This window comes from Syngnathoides biaculeatus, chromosome 12 (assembly GCF_019802595.1).
Source record: "Syngnathoides biaculeatus isolate LvHL_M chromosome 12, ASM1980259v1, whole genome shotgun sequence".
NCBI classification, from domain to species: domain Eukaryota; kingdom Metazoa; phylum Chordata; class Actinopteri; order Syngnathiformes; family Syngnathidae; genus Syngnathoides; species Syngnathoides biaculeatus.
The window spans coordinates 25620520-25637317 of NC_084651.1; the positions used below are offsets into that span (position 1 = coordinate 25620520).

Here is a 16798-nt window from a genome sequence, read left to right on the forward strand (position 1 = left end):
AGCACTGTGGCTCTTAGGTGGGGCGTTAGCATCAAGGGAAACGTAAAAACTTACTTGCGCCATAAGCCGCTGGTTGTTAGGATGGCAGGAGATGCACTGCAGAAAGAAAGCCACCGTGGCATTCTCCAAAGCTGTTCTCTGCTGGGTGGTGAGCCCTCCAGATTGGCAAGAAGATGCCAGGGAAAAACGTGATCCTGAGGGGTGGGGCTGTGAGGGAGACTGACCTCCAGAAGAGGCCTGGCCCAAGAGTTGACAACCTGTGGTGGCCCTTGCACTAGAGTGGCACAGTAGGAAGAGCAGTGCTGTCCAAAGAGGGTTGACTTCTGGTCCACCTAACCAGTCCTTCATGGCGTGGCTGTTTCCTACTTCTGTGAGGAAGTGCAGCACTGGAGCAGCTAGCTCTGCCGTAAGAGGTGGACGACTATTGCTGGATGTGGAGCATGAATGATACTGGTAGTGTCGCCTGTCAGCCAGAGCAGCAGGCAGAGGCAAGTCAGCACTGGCGAGTAGACATACACAGAATTGGGAAAGGCTGCGAACAAGGAGTGAAGGCAATCCAGAGTCAAGCAGCTGCTCTATTGCTGCTGTAGACTGTGAAGCAGCTGCAAGTGTGGTTAACTGCGAGTCGGATAAAGTCACTGGATTTCTTGCATACTTTGAGTCATCTGTAAGTCCTGTGGTGGAGGTGGTGTTAGCGTTATGCTGCTTTTTGCCATCATCAGTCATGGCCAGTTGGCGCTGCTGGGCTTGAGAGTGACTGGCACTGGGATGTGATCCAATACCCATCCATGACATAAGCAACGAGAAGTAGCTTGGATGGATGTGACACATGGAACACAGGAGGCTGTCCACAGCTTTCTTTAGCACAATGTCACAAGGTAAAGACATGGACCAATTGTACAGGAGTCTAAGAGGGAAAAAAAAAAAAAGCATGATCACAACACCGAATGATGTTACTATTTACAGGGCTGTACTTTCAACGTCGACATACTGAATCACATGCCGCTAGCTCTGTTAAAGATGATCCATTTTGATCACAGTGCAGCATGTTCATAAAATGAAATTCATGAGATGATTTAATATGCATGAAAAGAGGAATCTCCAAAATGTGAATTTCACTACGTAATGAAAAATCTAATTAGATAATGGTGGAAATGTGTGGAAGTGAAAAAGCGTGTTGTTGAGAAATACATTTTTTGGAAATGTGCATCGGAAACAGACAATCAATTGACTTCCAGATGCAGAGAGATGATGGAATGTTGTACTGGAAGTATAATCTGTAAATAATGCATAGTAATAATAATGTATTACAATAATAATAGTGTACCCCCCCCCCACTAATGAGGGCTGATTTGCTCCAGAAAAATATTTATACTGATGTGCACGTACAGAATAGAGACGATTATATTTTGTTACAAACCGTTAAATCATATCAGTTCTTAAGCAAGAAGGTTCTGTGCGTCAAAAATAACGAAAGAAACTGTTCTCAAAAATAGATGCATTTCATTTTAACAAAGGTGAAAAAAAAAAGACTGACTCAAAAAGCTCTTGGTTAAGGAGTGTCGGGAGGTCGTAATCAACAGGCAGCTCATAGCTGTGCCATAAGATGGTTGCTACACAGTGGAGGTGGGATGGTGAGGGCATGAGGAGCCCATACTCCCTCAACGAAGAGGACCCACTACTGTTGCTTGAGAAGCCCATGGGAATTTTCAGAGCTGCAACCATTGAGGAGTCATGAACCCACTGGAGGAGAGCCTGGATTCTGGAATTATAAAAGTTCAGAGCATACAATGATGAGCAGGACAATGTTAAAATAGCCATTCCATTGTCCTTGAAGCGAGCTTGGTCAAACTGCCTGAAAATGCCACAAACAGCGCACTGCGACAGTAAAGGAAGACAAGAATAAACAGACACTTTTTACGATCAGTTTAAAAGACTGTCTAGAAGATCACCTTGTTAGAAAAGTTTCTCATTCATCATTCTAAATCTATTCTAAAACTGAACAACAAAGTCCATCAGGACACCCTAATTTCAAACTAGTGTTTCAAGTACCTGTCCTTGGTTCCTGAGTCCTGTGTAGTACCCAACTGGTATAGAATGTCTATCGTTGAATCTGAGGAGAGGCCATTTAATCGCCCAAACAACAGAGGACTGTTCAAATCTAAAAAGAAAGTTTTTTTTAAATATAAAATAAATACATTTAATTTAAATTAGCAAAAGGTACTATAAATGTCATCAAAAACTCATCCCAAAAGGTGAGTATAATTTATGAGCATTAAAAGAAAAAAAAAAATAGTTCACTCACTTGCCGGATCAGTGCCAGAAGCAGCGCAGTTTCTCAACAAAATGTCGATGAGTTTAAGACCAATGCGTGTAGACTGCAGGCCAATCTTGACCAACACTGCTTCAATATTAGGTGAGTGCATACCACAGTAAGGTGACATTAGCAGTGCAGCGCAGGTTTGCAGAAGATTAGCTGTAGGTGCTGCTGCACTGGCCATCATGGCCTCCAAGTCACTAACATGGGTCAGACAATGGTGAAGAAGACGAAGCCAACCAATACTGTATAGAAAATCGAAAAAGGCACAATCAGGTAAATGACAAAAATGTAACTGACAGTCGATGCTTATATATTCGGTACCTGGTTTTAGAGACCTGATCCTCAGAGGGTAAAAAAGGGTTGTTGACTGTTGCAGAGGAGGTGTTACCAAATGCTGTCAGACCCAAGAGTTTGATCTGAGACAGACCAAGCGTGCTGGCATCACGAGGCCGGTGCAACCTTAGACATACAGCTGATGCAACCTCAGCCTTCACCAGCTGGATCTTGATGTAGGTGAGGCCACTTGTGATAACAGGTGTGGAGAGTGGTAGCATGTTTACCCCATCAGCACTGATTTCCATGGAGACAGAGGATGGGCAGGCTAATTGGTGAGAAAAAAAAAAGAACAGCTAATTACAAACTTTTGCTGCTTCCAAACGTTTCCATCTTGACACAGTTACACTCAAAATTAGGGCCAACCAATATAGACTTTTTTTTGTAATAGCTGCTGTGTTGAACTACTGAAGTTGTTTTTTTTTAATCTGTTCATTGCTAATTACTGTAGGTTCATAAGTTTGAATGCAATTGTAATGAGTTTTGAAGAATTTTGAGAAAATACTGAAACTGCCGTACAGTGGTTATAAACGTCTCTAGTAATAAACAATTCAGGTTATGAAACGCCTCCTCAGAAATATATTCTCTCTAGTTAGGAAGGAAATTCAGGATACGAAAAGAACAAAAAGGCGCTGGATTCGTAGCCCCCAAATTCCACCAAACGTTAACATCTAGTATCTTGGTTTGTGTAGTGTAATAGAGCTGCTCTCCAATTAGCTATCGCCATAGCATCATCAAGGCATTGTCACAACCTATCGGTACGGAGAAGGACCAAAATGCAGGACTCCAGAGACACAGAGGCAGTTTGGGAAGTGTTTATTCGGTCCAAAGTCCGGGATCAGGCAAACAGTCAACAGTCTGCTCCAGCAGTGGCAGTTACGACGTCAGGCGTAGAGAGCAGGTCCGCGGACAGGCAGGGCTTGGTACACGGGGGATCGATCGGAGAAGGCAGGAGTATCAAAGAAATCAAGCTTACGGGGTCGGTGGGAGGACAGGCGGAGGTCGGTACACCAGGGTTCACGATCAAGAATACGGGAGTGCAGGAACGGGGCATGAGGTGCGACGATCTGGTGAAGACCAGTCATCCCCTGGGTCCTATAAACAGGGGTTAATCAACGAGGATGAGGCGCAGGTCTGGGCCTCCTAATCAGCGCCGGTGTGCTTGGACCCGCCCAGCCAGGGCTGGACCGGCAGGACCATGACAGGCATCGCATTGGCTAGAAGGAACATCAATCTTTTCCCATGATGGTTTGAGTTTTCTTGGACACTCGACTGTCACCAAATCACAGATTGGAAAACTCCAACTTTTTCCTGCATTTGTTTGCTTGTTTGTTTTTTCACAAGTTTATTCATCTTTATTCACCATGGGCCCCAAGAAACTTTAGTGGAATTAAGTGGTGTGAGTGCATACATTCGTACTTGTTCTCTCTCACCTGCCAAACTTTTGCCTTCTCTGTCCCCCACGATGTCTTTTGCTTGTCACCCACCCTTCTCTTAGCATCGTTGCCCAAAGCCAAATATAAATGAACATAATTTTCATTATTCTTTACATTATGTACTTTGAATGCTTTTTTTGTCAGGCTATGTGGGTGGGGGAAGGGAGTGTTGGGTGACTTGGAACTATTTGGCTATTTACATGTAAAAGGTGCTTCAATTCACAAAAAAAAAAAAAAAAAAAAAAAACACATTACAAAACGACTTCTGGAACACATTCAGTAGAGGTAGCACTGTATATTGTTTTCATGAGCAGGGCATAACCTACTAGCTAAAGAAGCAAGATGTGGCTGAATGTGTAGCTCCTTTAGCAGCACAGCAGCAGGGAGATGAATGGTGAGGTCGCACCAAGCCTCTTCTGGAAGAAAGATGTAGGACCAGGCTGCAGAACGAGCCCTGCGATGAGGTGGCGTAGCTTGAAGCAGGACTTCTGCCGGCTGCGCTGTTGGGCTACTGGATGTTATTGTACCTGAAAAGAGAGAGAATACTTCAAATTGATTTCATGTTCTTCAGTCCAATATGTAATTGTGGAACTGTATTCAAGCACCTAATGGGGCAAAGTTGTGGAGTCCCTCTGCATTGTCTGGTTCTGATGTCACCACTCGGGATTTGAGGCTGCCGTCTGATGCCTTTCCTGGACCTGAATCTAAAAACTTCATAATGGTGGAAACCATGCTGCGTGCAGTGTTCACAATGGCCCTGGTGCTTGTCACCATGTTGTTACAAATCAACTGCACGCCACCTAGTTAGGGACAAGGCAAGGTTATGACCCTGCATTTTGAGAACTAAATGCATTGATGATTAGAAGGTAGACATAAAACACAAGGTTCAGTAAATATTGTTGTGAATCTATGTCTACTTACCCATGTCAAGGAAGGCTTTCAGAGCCTCACTAGTATCCAACACTCGCAGAATGAACCACAAAAGAGGCTCTGACAGCTGACAAGTGGAAAGGGAACCCTAGAAAAATGGGCCAAAAATACAGTTGAAACCACAAGTTTACACAGGCTATATGAAAAGACAGGGATGTCCTGATCACATTTTGTTTTTTGAACCAGAGTGAGTCACTGCTCTCAAGAATCATCCGATACCAAGTCCCAATATTATACCTCGAAAACGCTTTTTCCCCGCCCCATTTAAAGAGATCTTGTGTTTATAGTAGGATACAGTAAGAACAGATGAGCGGCGCACATTCAGGCATTGAAATCTTGGGTAACTACTTCTGACTTTTCCATGAAAGAAGCAGTGTTTCAAGTGTGGCTTCAAATACATGCACATGTGTCTAATTTGTTCAATTTTTGTCAACCCTATCAGGAATTTCAAAGATATGAGATCATCACCGGGGTTTTCCCAAATCGTTTAAAGACCTAGTAAGACTAAACTTCTGACTTTAAAGTAATGAAAAATTGCCTCCCCCCCAACACCCCAAAAATAACCACTCTGGGATTTATCAAAGTGAACCAATTTTAACAATCCCAATTAGCCTAAAAACTGATAATTTTTTGCAAGAAATATCTAGTTTCGAACACATTCTTTCGACCACAAACTCATCCAAGCACAGCAATGCTACGCTCACCTGTCGACCCATGTATCCACAGGCCATGTAAGTGAGGATGGGCTGTAACATGACCTGAACAGACGTAGCCCTCTTGCTTAGGGTGGTGAGGATTGTGAAAAGGCCATCACCAACTGAAATGGCATCGAGACCCCCGTGGAAGTTCTCATGTTTGGTTAGATGGAGACCACTGGCACCTGAACACCAAAGAGGAATGTCAGTTTAGCAGAGAATAAACCATATATCGTAAAAATGTTAAAGAAATGCTGATTTCGTTGAAAATTCCCAGTTGGTTCATCTTACCTATGATCATAGCCATGGCACTGCTGTTGCACTGGCCCAGTGCAGATAAGATCTGACTCATTATCTGCTGACTGGCCAGTACGAGATCAGCCACACCAGCAGGGGGACCCTGACTAGATGTTGATCCTCCAGCTACACTTTCTTTGCTTCCAAAAACCTTCTCTTCATCGGACACACTGCTATCAGCTGGCCCACCCACAGCAACTGGCAGCCGACCGCTGAACTCTCTGTCGCCTGACAAAGGCAGCTGCACCAGCACATTGACTAACTTAAGGAGGTCAAACATCAGTTGGTCGCGGGTCGTTTCACCACAGACAGCCTTTGCATCCCCTGGTCGTATAATGTTGGCAAAAAGCCCACCAAAACAAGCACGAGCGCCCACAGAGCTATCAGAGCCACTACGTGAGATAACTTTGTCAGAGCAGGTGATGTAGTGGTGAACCAGGAAAGTGATAGACTCGATGACTGAGGAGATCGTTACCACAGACACCACTTCAAAGTTTTGTTCTAAAGTAAACTCTAACAGCTTCACCTGTGCATCAAGTGGGCCCTGACCTGACTGGAACGGTCCCCTGAAAGTAAAAGATGATGTTGAGGTTAAGGCGGAGAAACAATTCAGAAATGCACAACGTTCCCTGAGATATTACCACATACCTTTCAGTCGACAGGATGTGCAGGAGTTTGAGCAGGAACTCACTGAATATTTGTGGGCAAGTGGAGGAAAGATGCACCTGTAAGCGACTCAAAAACTCATGCATAGCTTGAGTGGCAGTGGGTCCAACTTGAGAGCTATGCTGATTTGTTCCATTGGTGTTACTGCCAGATAGGAAACGCACCAGCACATGAACCAGCGTAGGATCAGACACCATCTGATGTGCTGTGCTTTCTTGTGTGCTCATCCCATTACTTGAGGCTGAAAGTTCAGATGTGTTTTTAACATTAGTATATACCAAGACTCCTTCCACCAAAACAGACAGGGTGTATTTTTAGTTTCCGACCAAAATACCTTTTTCACCTTAATAAAACTACTGAAATAACATGTTTTATGCATAATATGTCACATATTGATGATAGACAGCCAGGACGCGGGTGCATACATAGTAAAGATTAAAGAATCACTACTCACAAGCAATTATGTTCTATGGAACTTTGCTGACTATCCTTTTGTATTGACGAGAATGTCACGTTATTACATAGATGCTACACTCAAGGTTTGGTCATGACATAGTACCATAAATCAACCATAAATTTGAAATAAGCGTAAATGTTAAATAAACATTCAACAAACTTGCAGATTGTAATGGACATGTTGGTGAAGGAAAAAGAGGCGATGAAGTGATGGGCAAGTATGGCATTCAGCAAAAGAACTTTGAGGGGCAGATGGTAGTGTACTTTGCAAAAATGATGGAAATTGCAATAGTGAAAACTTTTTTTTCCACCCAGAAGAAGCAGGGCCAAAGGGTGCCCAACAAGACAGGAGGTCGAAGCACGTAGGTGGATTATTTTGTGCAGACGATGTCATCTGAAGGAGGGTACTGACTATAAAGTAGTGGTAGGAGAGAGTGTAACTCAAAAGCATATGATGGTAGTGTGTAGGATGACACTGGTGGTCGGGAGAAAGATTAAGAAGACAAATGTAGAGCGGGGACAGCACAGCAAATTTATTTGTATCGCGCATTTCATACATGAGGTAACGTGCTTTACGTGATTAAAAGGATTTGAATAAAGAGATAAAACTAAAAATGGTGTATATATATATAAAACAAAATAAAGATAAAAAAAATCAAAGTACAATTAAAAACTGTACAGTGGAAGAAATATAATTAAAATTGGAAATACTAATAATAAAAAGAGGAGTTTTCAACCTGGATTTAAAAACATTCACACCTGTTGGAAACTTATTCCATTTGTGTGCGGCATAATGGCTAAATGCTGCTTCACCAAGGTTGCTTTGGACTCTGCGCTCCACTATTTGACCGCTCAGTCGATCTCAGAGGTCTACTGGGTTTGTATTCCATAAGAATTTCTTTCATGTATTCAGGACCTAAACCATCTAGTAATTTATAGACCAGCAGCAGAATTTTTTTTTTCTATTCTAAAGCTGACTGGAAGCCAGTGCAAGGACTTTAGAATTGGGAGTTATATGTTCTGACCTCTTTCTTCTGGTCAGAAGCCAAGGTGGAGCATTTTGAATGAGCTACAGCTGTTTAATGCTCTTTTTGGGGAGTACGATCAGGTCATTACAGTAGTCAAGTCTATTTGAGATAAAAGCATGGATGAATTTTTCCTGGTCTGCTTGACACATACAAGCCTTCACTCTAGATATATTCTTCAGATGGTAAAAGGCAGTTTTTGTGATTGATTTGATATGACTGTTGAACGTCTGATCGGAATCAATCAGAACAACAAGGTTTTGGACTTGGTCTTTGGTTTTTAAAGATAGAGACTCCAGGTGTTTACTAAGAGCAGTTCTCTTTTCTTTAGTGCTAAAAACAACTCTCAGTTTTGTTGTGGTTTAGTTGAAGAAACGTTTGGCTCATCCAGTTATTTATCAGGTCTCGACAGTGGCACAATACCTCAATTGAACTGTAGTCACCTGAAAACACTGCTAAAAATAACTGTCATTTCATAGCTATGAGAGTCAAGATTAAAGTGCTGAATAATATGACCCAAGGGTAGCATATAGAGGCTGAACAGGAACTGACCCTTCAGGGACCCCATAGGTCATTGCCATTTGTTGAGATTGAGCACATCCAATCGTGACAAAGTAGCTCCTTTCCCTTACGGCAGATTCTGTCCTGTGATGAGTTTGGAAATCTGAATGAAATTTGTCGAAAAGTCCAAGTCTAAATTCAAGAAATTACAGAGTTGGCTAAAAATAACTTGAGAATCTTGGCTATGAAAGGGAGATTTGAGATGGGTCGATATTGCTAACATGGAATCGTCCAGTGCGCTATTTTTTTTTTTTTTTTTTTAGAAGAGGCTGAACAGCAGCTAATTTAAGACCATGTCATGTCAACCACAGCAGACAGAGTGCGAGTATTGTTGAGGTTCTTACTGATGATTTCAGAAAAATATTGCTGTCTACCACAAAACCTTGCTTAAAATCACAAACACACTGGCTGTAGAGGTCATAGTGAATTTGGAGTTTAGTTTTAACCCAACTTGTGTTCTGCTTTCCTACACTTGGATTTTGAGTTCTTGACGATCATTGTGCTGCTCCACGGTGTTCTAGGTCGCCTCAGGATGATCTTGGTTTTTAACAGGCGCAACATCATTCATTTCATTTGTGATTTTCGAGCAAAAATTTTCCAAAGGTTCATCAACTGTCTCAGCATTCACAGTCTGTGGCAGAGCCACAGTCTCCATTGACTTAGTGGCTGTACTCTCATTTATGTACCATTTCCTAAGATAGAGGTTGTCTGAACTTTTGGAAGAATCTGTAATTCAAAAAAATACACAAATATTGCCAGAAATAGCCATATCCTGAATGTTAATCGATAGAATTTCAACATCTTTTGAGATGACCAGGTCTAAGATATGACCTTGAGTGTGAGTTGGACTATTAATATGTTGCGCGATCAGATGTGTCTAGTATGGCAGAAAGTTATTTGGATGTTTTTTCGATGTTATTGTTATTAAATACAGAGATTCAAAAGGGCGAAAATCCCCTAGTATAATTTCTTTACATAGTAATAATGATTTTAAAATGACAGCAATACCACCAACCGTTTTTCCGTTGAACACTTCATAAAATTAAAATTTGCTGGTGTTGCCTTATTTAAAATAGTATTACAGCTACTTTCTGTTGACCACGTTTCATTTAATAACAAGTCCAGATCATAGGCTGTAATGTGATTAATCAAGTTTGTTACCCAATGACCTGATATTAAAAAGAGCGAGTGTTGCAGAGATAACTGGAGACATTGGTTTGATAGACTCATTTTATCCTCACTAAGTTAGAAGTTGGACTTTTTTTGTGCCATTTGACCAACTTTCTGTCCCTAATAATTACAGGGATGAAAAATGCCTGATCTCCATCGGGGTCTGAATAATTCTGGAAAAGACCAGGCAAATAGACAGATTTACAGATAAGAACCTTGGGTGGAGGAGGGGCATTTCGCATCTTAGTGGATGGTGGTTTCAGGTGAGGGGGGATGGGTGGAAGATCTTGGCGTGGTATGGGCTGGTTGACAACAGTCTTCATCCTATCCATCAGAGCCAAGATTGCATTCAGGCTGGGCGAGGGGGAGCCAAAATCTACTGCAGATTGTTTGGTTGTCAGTCGTAGAGGGGAAATTCTGAGGTGTGGATGGCTCCAATAGGTACGAAGAGGTGTGGGATATTTAAAGTGCTGTAACATTCCATTTGTCATTTGCTATCTAGTTGCTGTGTATTTAGACAGAAACTGTCTGCTTTGTAAAGATGTTTACGCTCCCAAAGAAGGCAGAAATTGTCAATGAAACTCATGGATAGTGCAGTATACACTTGTTTGAGCCAATTACTTAATTGACTGAGGCTATTGAAACATCTCAAACTTGAACTATTGGGAGTGGTACACTCATGAAAACTTCAGCATCCAAACATTCCACTTTTATAAGCATATCAATGAAATCTTGCTTCAGTACCTCTGATTGCTGCTTCAGAAAATCCAAGGCCCCTGTGTGTATAATGACAGATTTCACAGTTGCTGATCAGTGATCTCCAGGATTTTTTTTATTTTAGACACTGTGTCATTATTACAGTGAAGAAAAGTATTTGAACACCCTGCTATATTACAAGTTCTCCCACTTGGAAATTATGGAGGGGTCTGAAATTTTCATCGTAGGTGCATGTCCACTGTGAGAGATAATCTAAAATGAAAAATCCAGAAATCACAATGAATGAAGGTAAACACGACGGTCAATCTCAATCGGAGTGGAGCCCCATGCAAGATCTCACCTCGTGGGGTGTCAATGATCCTTAGAAAGGAAAGGAATCAGCCCAGGATTACACAACAGGACTTGGTCAATGACCTGAGAAGAACTGGGACCACCGTTACCAAGGTGACTGTTGGTAATACACTAAGACGTCATGGTTTGAAATCATGCATGGCACGGAAGGTTCCCCTGCTTAAACCAGCACATGTCAAGGCCCATCTTAAGTTTGCCAATGACCATGTGGATGATACAGAGGAGTCATGGGAGAAGGTTTTGTGGTCAGATGAGACCAAAATGGAACTTTTTGGTCACAATTCCACTAACCATGTTTGGAGGAGGATGAATGATGAGTTCCATCCCAAAAAACACCATCCCTACTATGAAGCATGGGGGGTATAGCATCATGTTTTGGGGTGTTTTTCTGCACATGGGACAGGACGACTGCAGTGTATTAAAGGGCCACTGTCATGAAATGGATGATTTTTAGTATGTTATTAATGTAAAAACGGCAGCCAATATGGGGCCATGCGGGTTTTTTCCCCACCACAAAACATGATTTTGATATACACAGCTTTTTGTAACTCCCGCCATGAAAATCCTCTCGTGGGATTTGTTTTCAAGAAGCAGCAGGAAGTGGTGTAAAGGACAGAAGCGCCCCCAAGTGGACTTGTTTGTTTCCATTAGTTTTACCTCGGGGAAGGTAGCTCGTTGTTCCTTCGTGTTAGCCATGTCGGCTCGTTGCATTGCTGGACATTGCTTGAATACTCGGGAGATTGGATTTACCCTTCATAAGCTAGCAAGAGACCCAGTTCGTCGTGTAAAATGGATTGCACGGGTGCAGAGGACGAGAGCTTCGTGGGTTCCAAATGACAGGTAGGTGTGTATAGAGGTACAAAAAAAAATAGTTTGGGGCGGACCACGTAATCGGTCTTTCATAACGTAAAAGATCCGCGTACGAAATATGTCAATGTGCACGCTGGACGGCGGCGGCTCTGAAGAACGCAGCACCAATGCGTCACTCAGCCTCGTGCGACGACAACGCAGTAAAGCATCTCGGCTCAACGGTGTTGTTCATCGGGTACTGCTGCAGCTATGCACAACGCCCTAAAGCAGCACGGCTCGGGTCCATGATAAGCCACCTCGGCGCCGAAAATGAGCCACACCGGCCGGCTGCGATGAGCCCCGATGTTTCATCTCCGCCGCAGAAGTGGATCGGACGGGGAGGCGGTTTGACCGTGATTGCATATCATCTGAATATGGCTCGAAACAGTGTAATATTGCCCCAGTAACTTCACTCGGTTGTGTGGTGTTCTCCTTTTCGAAAGGAGCCACCGTGTCAGAAGGGGCGTGTTCGTCTCTCATAGTAGGGTGCACCGCGTGTTTTCATTTCTGAATGTCCAAGTGACGTCACGGACAGAGGATGAAGCCAATATGGTGACCACTTGGATGTTGTAGAATGACACAACTTTGCGCATGGATGACGCGCTCTTCGCTCACATTTATTTTTTCGTATAAACACTGAAGTGAATAATGTTATGTATTTTTCATTACAATATCCATTTTAGAATGTTTATAGGGATGACACTTGACCTTGAAGGAGAGGATGACCACGGCCATGTATTCTGAGCTTTTGGGGAACAACCTCTTTCCCTCAGTCAGAGCATTGAAGATGGACCATGGCTTGTATCTTTCAACATGACAATGACCCGAAGCACACAGCCAGGAAAACCAAGGAGTGCCTCCTTAAGAAGCATATCAAGGTTTTGGCGTGGTCTCGCCAGTGTCTAGACCTAAAGCCAATCGACAATCTTTGGAGTGAGCTGAAACGCCGTGTTTCTCAGAGACAGCCCAAAAACCTGTCTGATCTAGAAAAGATCTGTGTGGAGGAGTGGGCCAAAATCCCTCCTGGAGTGTGTGCAAACCTGGTGAACAACTACAGGAAACGTTTGACCTCTGTAATTGCAAACAAAGGTTACTGGACCAAATATTAACATTGGTTTTCTCAGGTGTTCAAATACTTATTTGCAGCTGTACCACACAAATAAACCGTTAAAAAAATAATAATAATAAATAACAATACATTGTGATTTCTGGATTTTTCTTTTTAGATTATCTCTCTCCCAGGTACATGAACCTACGATGAAAATTTCAGACCCCTCCATGATTTCTAAGAGGGAGAACTTAGAATATAGCAGGGTCTCCAAATACTTATTTTCTTCACTGTAGGACTCCATCATTGAGCTTGACGGCATACTTCTGTATTGGTGTCCACCAACGGGTTCGGGCATTGCAGAAACGACAGGCACCACGGCTTTACAGCCACAGCTCCAGTTGGCTGCCTCAGCAATGGAGGCATGAATTGTCCCCCACCTCCCCCGGAATATGAGCAAAGTTCTGTCGGAGGTGGGAGTTGAAACTCCTTCTGACAAGATTCTGACAGACGTTTCCAGGACATACTCACAATCCGCTTGGGTCTGTCACATCGGACCGGCAACTTCCCCCACCATCTGAGCAAACTCACCACCAGGTAGTGATCAGTTGTCAGCTCTGCCCCTCTCTTCACACGAGTGTCCAAGACTTGCCCTCCAAAGTCCGACGACATGACCACAGAGTCACTCATCAAATGGCGATCTAGGGTGTCCTCGTGCCAAGTGTATATCTGGTCCACGTTATGCTTGAACATGGTGCTCGTTATGGACAATCCGTGATGCGCAAATAGGTCGAATAACGGAAAACCGCTCAATTTATCATTGGCTGGTGGGAATGGTTCCTCCTAATCACATTCTTCCATGTCTCATTGTCATTGGCCACGTGAGCAATTTATTTGCGGAGCAGAACAATTAAGTCTCCAGCGGGAGCGCTGACTAACACCCCCTCGAAGAACCCCGAAAAGGCTGGGTAATCTGAACTGCTTTTTGGTGCATAGGCATAAACAACATTCAGTTCCCGACATGAATGTGAAGAGAGACTACCCTCTCATGCTCCGGGGTGAACCCCAACATACAGGCGCCAAGTTGGAATGTGCTAAGTATGTACTGTATCCCCACACCTCCTTGGCGCCTCTCACTGTGGGCAACTCGAGAGTGAAAGAGTCCAACCCCTCTCAATAGGACTAGCACCACAGCCAGGTGGTGTGGGGAGGTGAGACTTCTCGACCTCACACACCAGGCGCTCCTTCCCTGCCAGAAAGGTGACATTCCACTTTCCTAAAACCAGCTTCTGTACCCGGGGATTGGAGTCCTAAGATCCAAGCCTTTAGGGACTGCACCTGACCACAATGGCCCCTCTTGCTGGTGATGAGCCCATGGTTAGACAACTGGCTGCAAATGTGTCCACCAGGTTGACGCAATAATTTGTCAAAAATTACGATAATTGTGGAGGTTTTCCCCAGATATACATTTATTTGTGGCGGCCTGCCACAGGTAAATTTTGGCGCCGCAAAGAGATTTTGGCTATTGCTGTACAAAAATTCTGCTGTGATGTGCTTCTTTTGTGTGTCTACCACAAATTTCCTGATACGATACTGAAAATATTGTCCTTCAAAAGACAAGTATCAAATGTATCAATTTTTGTAAATTTGCAAATCAATCTTGTATCAGCAGCAACGACATTTCACACAGTACTCACCCTACCTTACGGTAGTGATGCTACCCCAGCCGATGTAATGTCATTCCGACACGGCACACTGTGCTGTTTTTAATTGGATTTGTGTCAATTTTCACTTGGAAAGACCTCTCCATGTTTGGCAAAGCCTCTGGACAGTATTCAGGATCTTCTATAGGTTCGGGGTTACACCATGAATAGAGTAACAGGAAATAAACCAAAGGTGCAGCAACAAGTACGGTCAAGTCATCTTGTGTACAGTTGGAAATCTGGATTAGTTAAATTTGACTCTTCAAATTAATTTATTATTTTATTATTATCTATGTACACAGCATATTGCGGGAAGACCCAGTGATACAAGGTGCGTGTTTGGTCCCCGGCGCGACATCCACTAATAAGAGCATGTGTGGATTTATCTCGTGAGCAGATTGAATGTGCATCATTAAAGCCCGACCAAGCAACTTCTGTTCCACCCTTTCCCTTGTCCTTCCTTCCACCATTTTCTATCCTGTTGATTGACTGCGCGATAACCCTCTCGTGTTCACAATGCTGCCAAAGCGCTCTGCTGATGTGAAAGCTTCCTCCGGAGCGCCCAAGAAGAGGAAGATGGTGAAAAAGTAAAACTTTTGGATATGATCAAAGACGGAAGAAGTTACGCTTTTGTGGCGCCATTATGGCGTGAATTAATCAGTGGTGCAGTACATAAAGATTTAAATAATTTCTAAAGTGTTATGGCCTCAGAAGCCTCTGTATGATGACGCTTCCTTTGGTGACAACCATAATAAATCTAGCTGAGCAAAGGTGTGTGTGAGTAGGGAATGATGTTCCTATGTATGATGTGGCTCTTTCATGTGGATATGCAGCTCTTTGCCATAACAGTAAAAAATGTGCCTCTTGATCTCTGATTGGTTGACCACCCCGCCATAAAGGTTAGTTTTCTCCCTACAAGTGAGAATTTGATTTAATGTGGCCGATAAGGTTAAAAGGTTTGTCATTTAGAGACACCCTCAGGGATGTTTGGGAAGAATTTTCACATCGACTTGATTATGTCGGTGATGCCAGTGGTGGCCGCATTGAGCACTTGTAAAACGTGAAATAAAAACTTTAAGATATGTACAACATATGTGTCCAGGCTGGAGTTTTGTATTGTTTTTTGGTTTTCCAATATAGTGTGGTGATTTTACTACATTATTTTTAAGTCACCCTGTAATAGTCATAATGAAACATTACTTTAAAAAAAATGTAAGAATGTTTTCTCACTTCAATGAAACAAAAAGCCAGGATATTCAGGTGAAAATTTGATTGGTATCCGTGACTTGATATAGAGTAATTATACTAATTATACTAAAAAATAGATAAATACTGACCGTATGGCATGTTAGTCATCAGGGTCAATGAATGCAGTACGAGACACCATGTTCTCAAAGAGGCATTGGGGTACCACGCCAGCACAGTGAGAAAACTGCTAATAGATGCTAGACACAGAGAAACATTACTTAATCACTGTCCAACAACCTCCGCTAGAAGAGCTGCAAATCAGAGGTGATTGAGTGGTGATGGAGCACAGAGTCCTGACCTTGGTTGAGTGGAATAGTTGGTACTCGACTGGAATTAAACAAGAAGATGTCAGATCCATTATCTTCACTGCCAATTGTGCTTGTGTTGAGACTCAGTGTTATCCACAACTGCAGCAAGGACTCCAACTGAGAGCAGAAAGGTTTTGGATGTGTCAAACATTAAACTGCAGGGGGTTGTACAGTAAGCGACTGGTTAGCCAATCTGCCTCACAGTTCTGAGGACTGGAGTTCAAATCTGGTCTTCCTTGTTTGACATTTGTATCTTCTCCCTGTGACCCCCGGTACTCCGGTTTCCTCACACATCCCAAATACATGCAAGGTAGGTTAACTGAAGACTAAATTGTCTGTAGGTGTCAATGTGACTGTGAATGGTTGTTTATGTGCCGTGTGTTTGGCTGGCGACAACTTCAGGGTGTATCCCCAACTCTTGCCTGAATAAGGATAGGTTCTAGCAAACCCCTGAAGCAGGTGAGAAGTGGTATAGAAAATAGAGGAATAAACTCGAGAGTCCTGTGAAAACAGTTAATTTAACTTAACCCTAGAGAACCCAAGACATCCAAATCCTCTTTTAAAATTGTGACCCCATGGGTTTTCTAGGTTTAATGGATTTCTGATTTTGGGGACAAGAGGTTATTATCTTTTGGGGGGTTGGCGGTGGGCGTCATGCAGTTACTCAACGAAAATAATACAATTG

At 42.9% G+C, this 16798-nt stretch overlaps 1 protein-coding gene across 1 annotated transcript in view; it reads right to left on the minus strand.

Annotated features, from left to right (window-relative positions):
• The window catches only part of birc6 (baculoviral IAP repeat containing 6), a 199404-nt gene that overhangs the window by 82990 nt on the left and 99616 nt on the right, over positions 1 to 16798 (minus strand). Inside the window, 13 exon segments of the mRNA XM_061837281.1 lie at positions 55 to 907; positions 1538 to 1762; positions 2053 to 2161; positions 2306 to 2562; positions 2642 to 2921; positions 4416 to 4616; positions 4695 to 4889; positions 5011 to 5107; positions 5724 to 5899; positions 6006 to 6577; positions 6660 to 6918; positions 15895 to 16002; positions 16104 to 16230. Coding sequence (XP_061693265.1) covers positions 55 to 907; positions 1538 to 1762; positions 2053 to 2161; positions 2306 to 2562; positions 2642 to 2921; positions 4416 to 4616; positions 4695 to 4889; positions 5011 to 5107; positions 5724 to 5899; positions 6006 to 6577; positions 6660 to 6918; positions 15895 to 16002; positions 16104 to 16230 — 3459 coding nt within the window.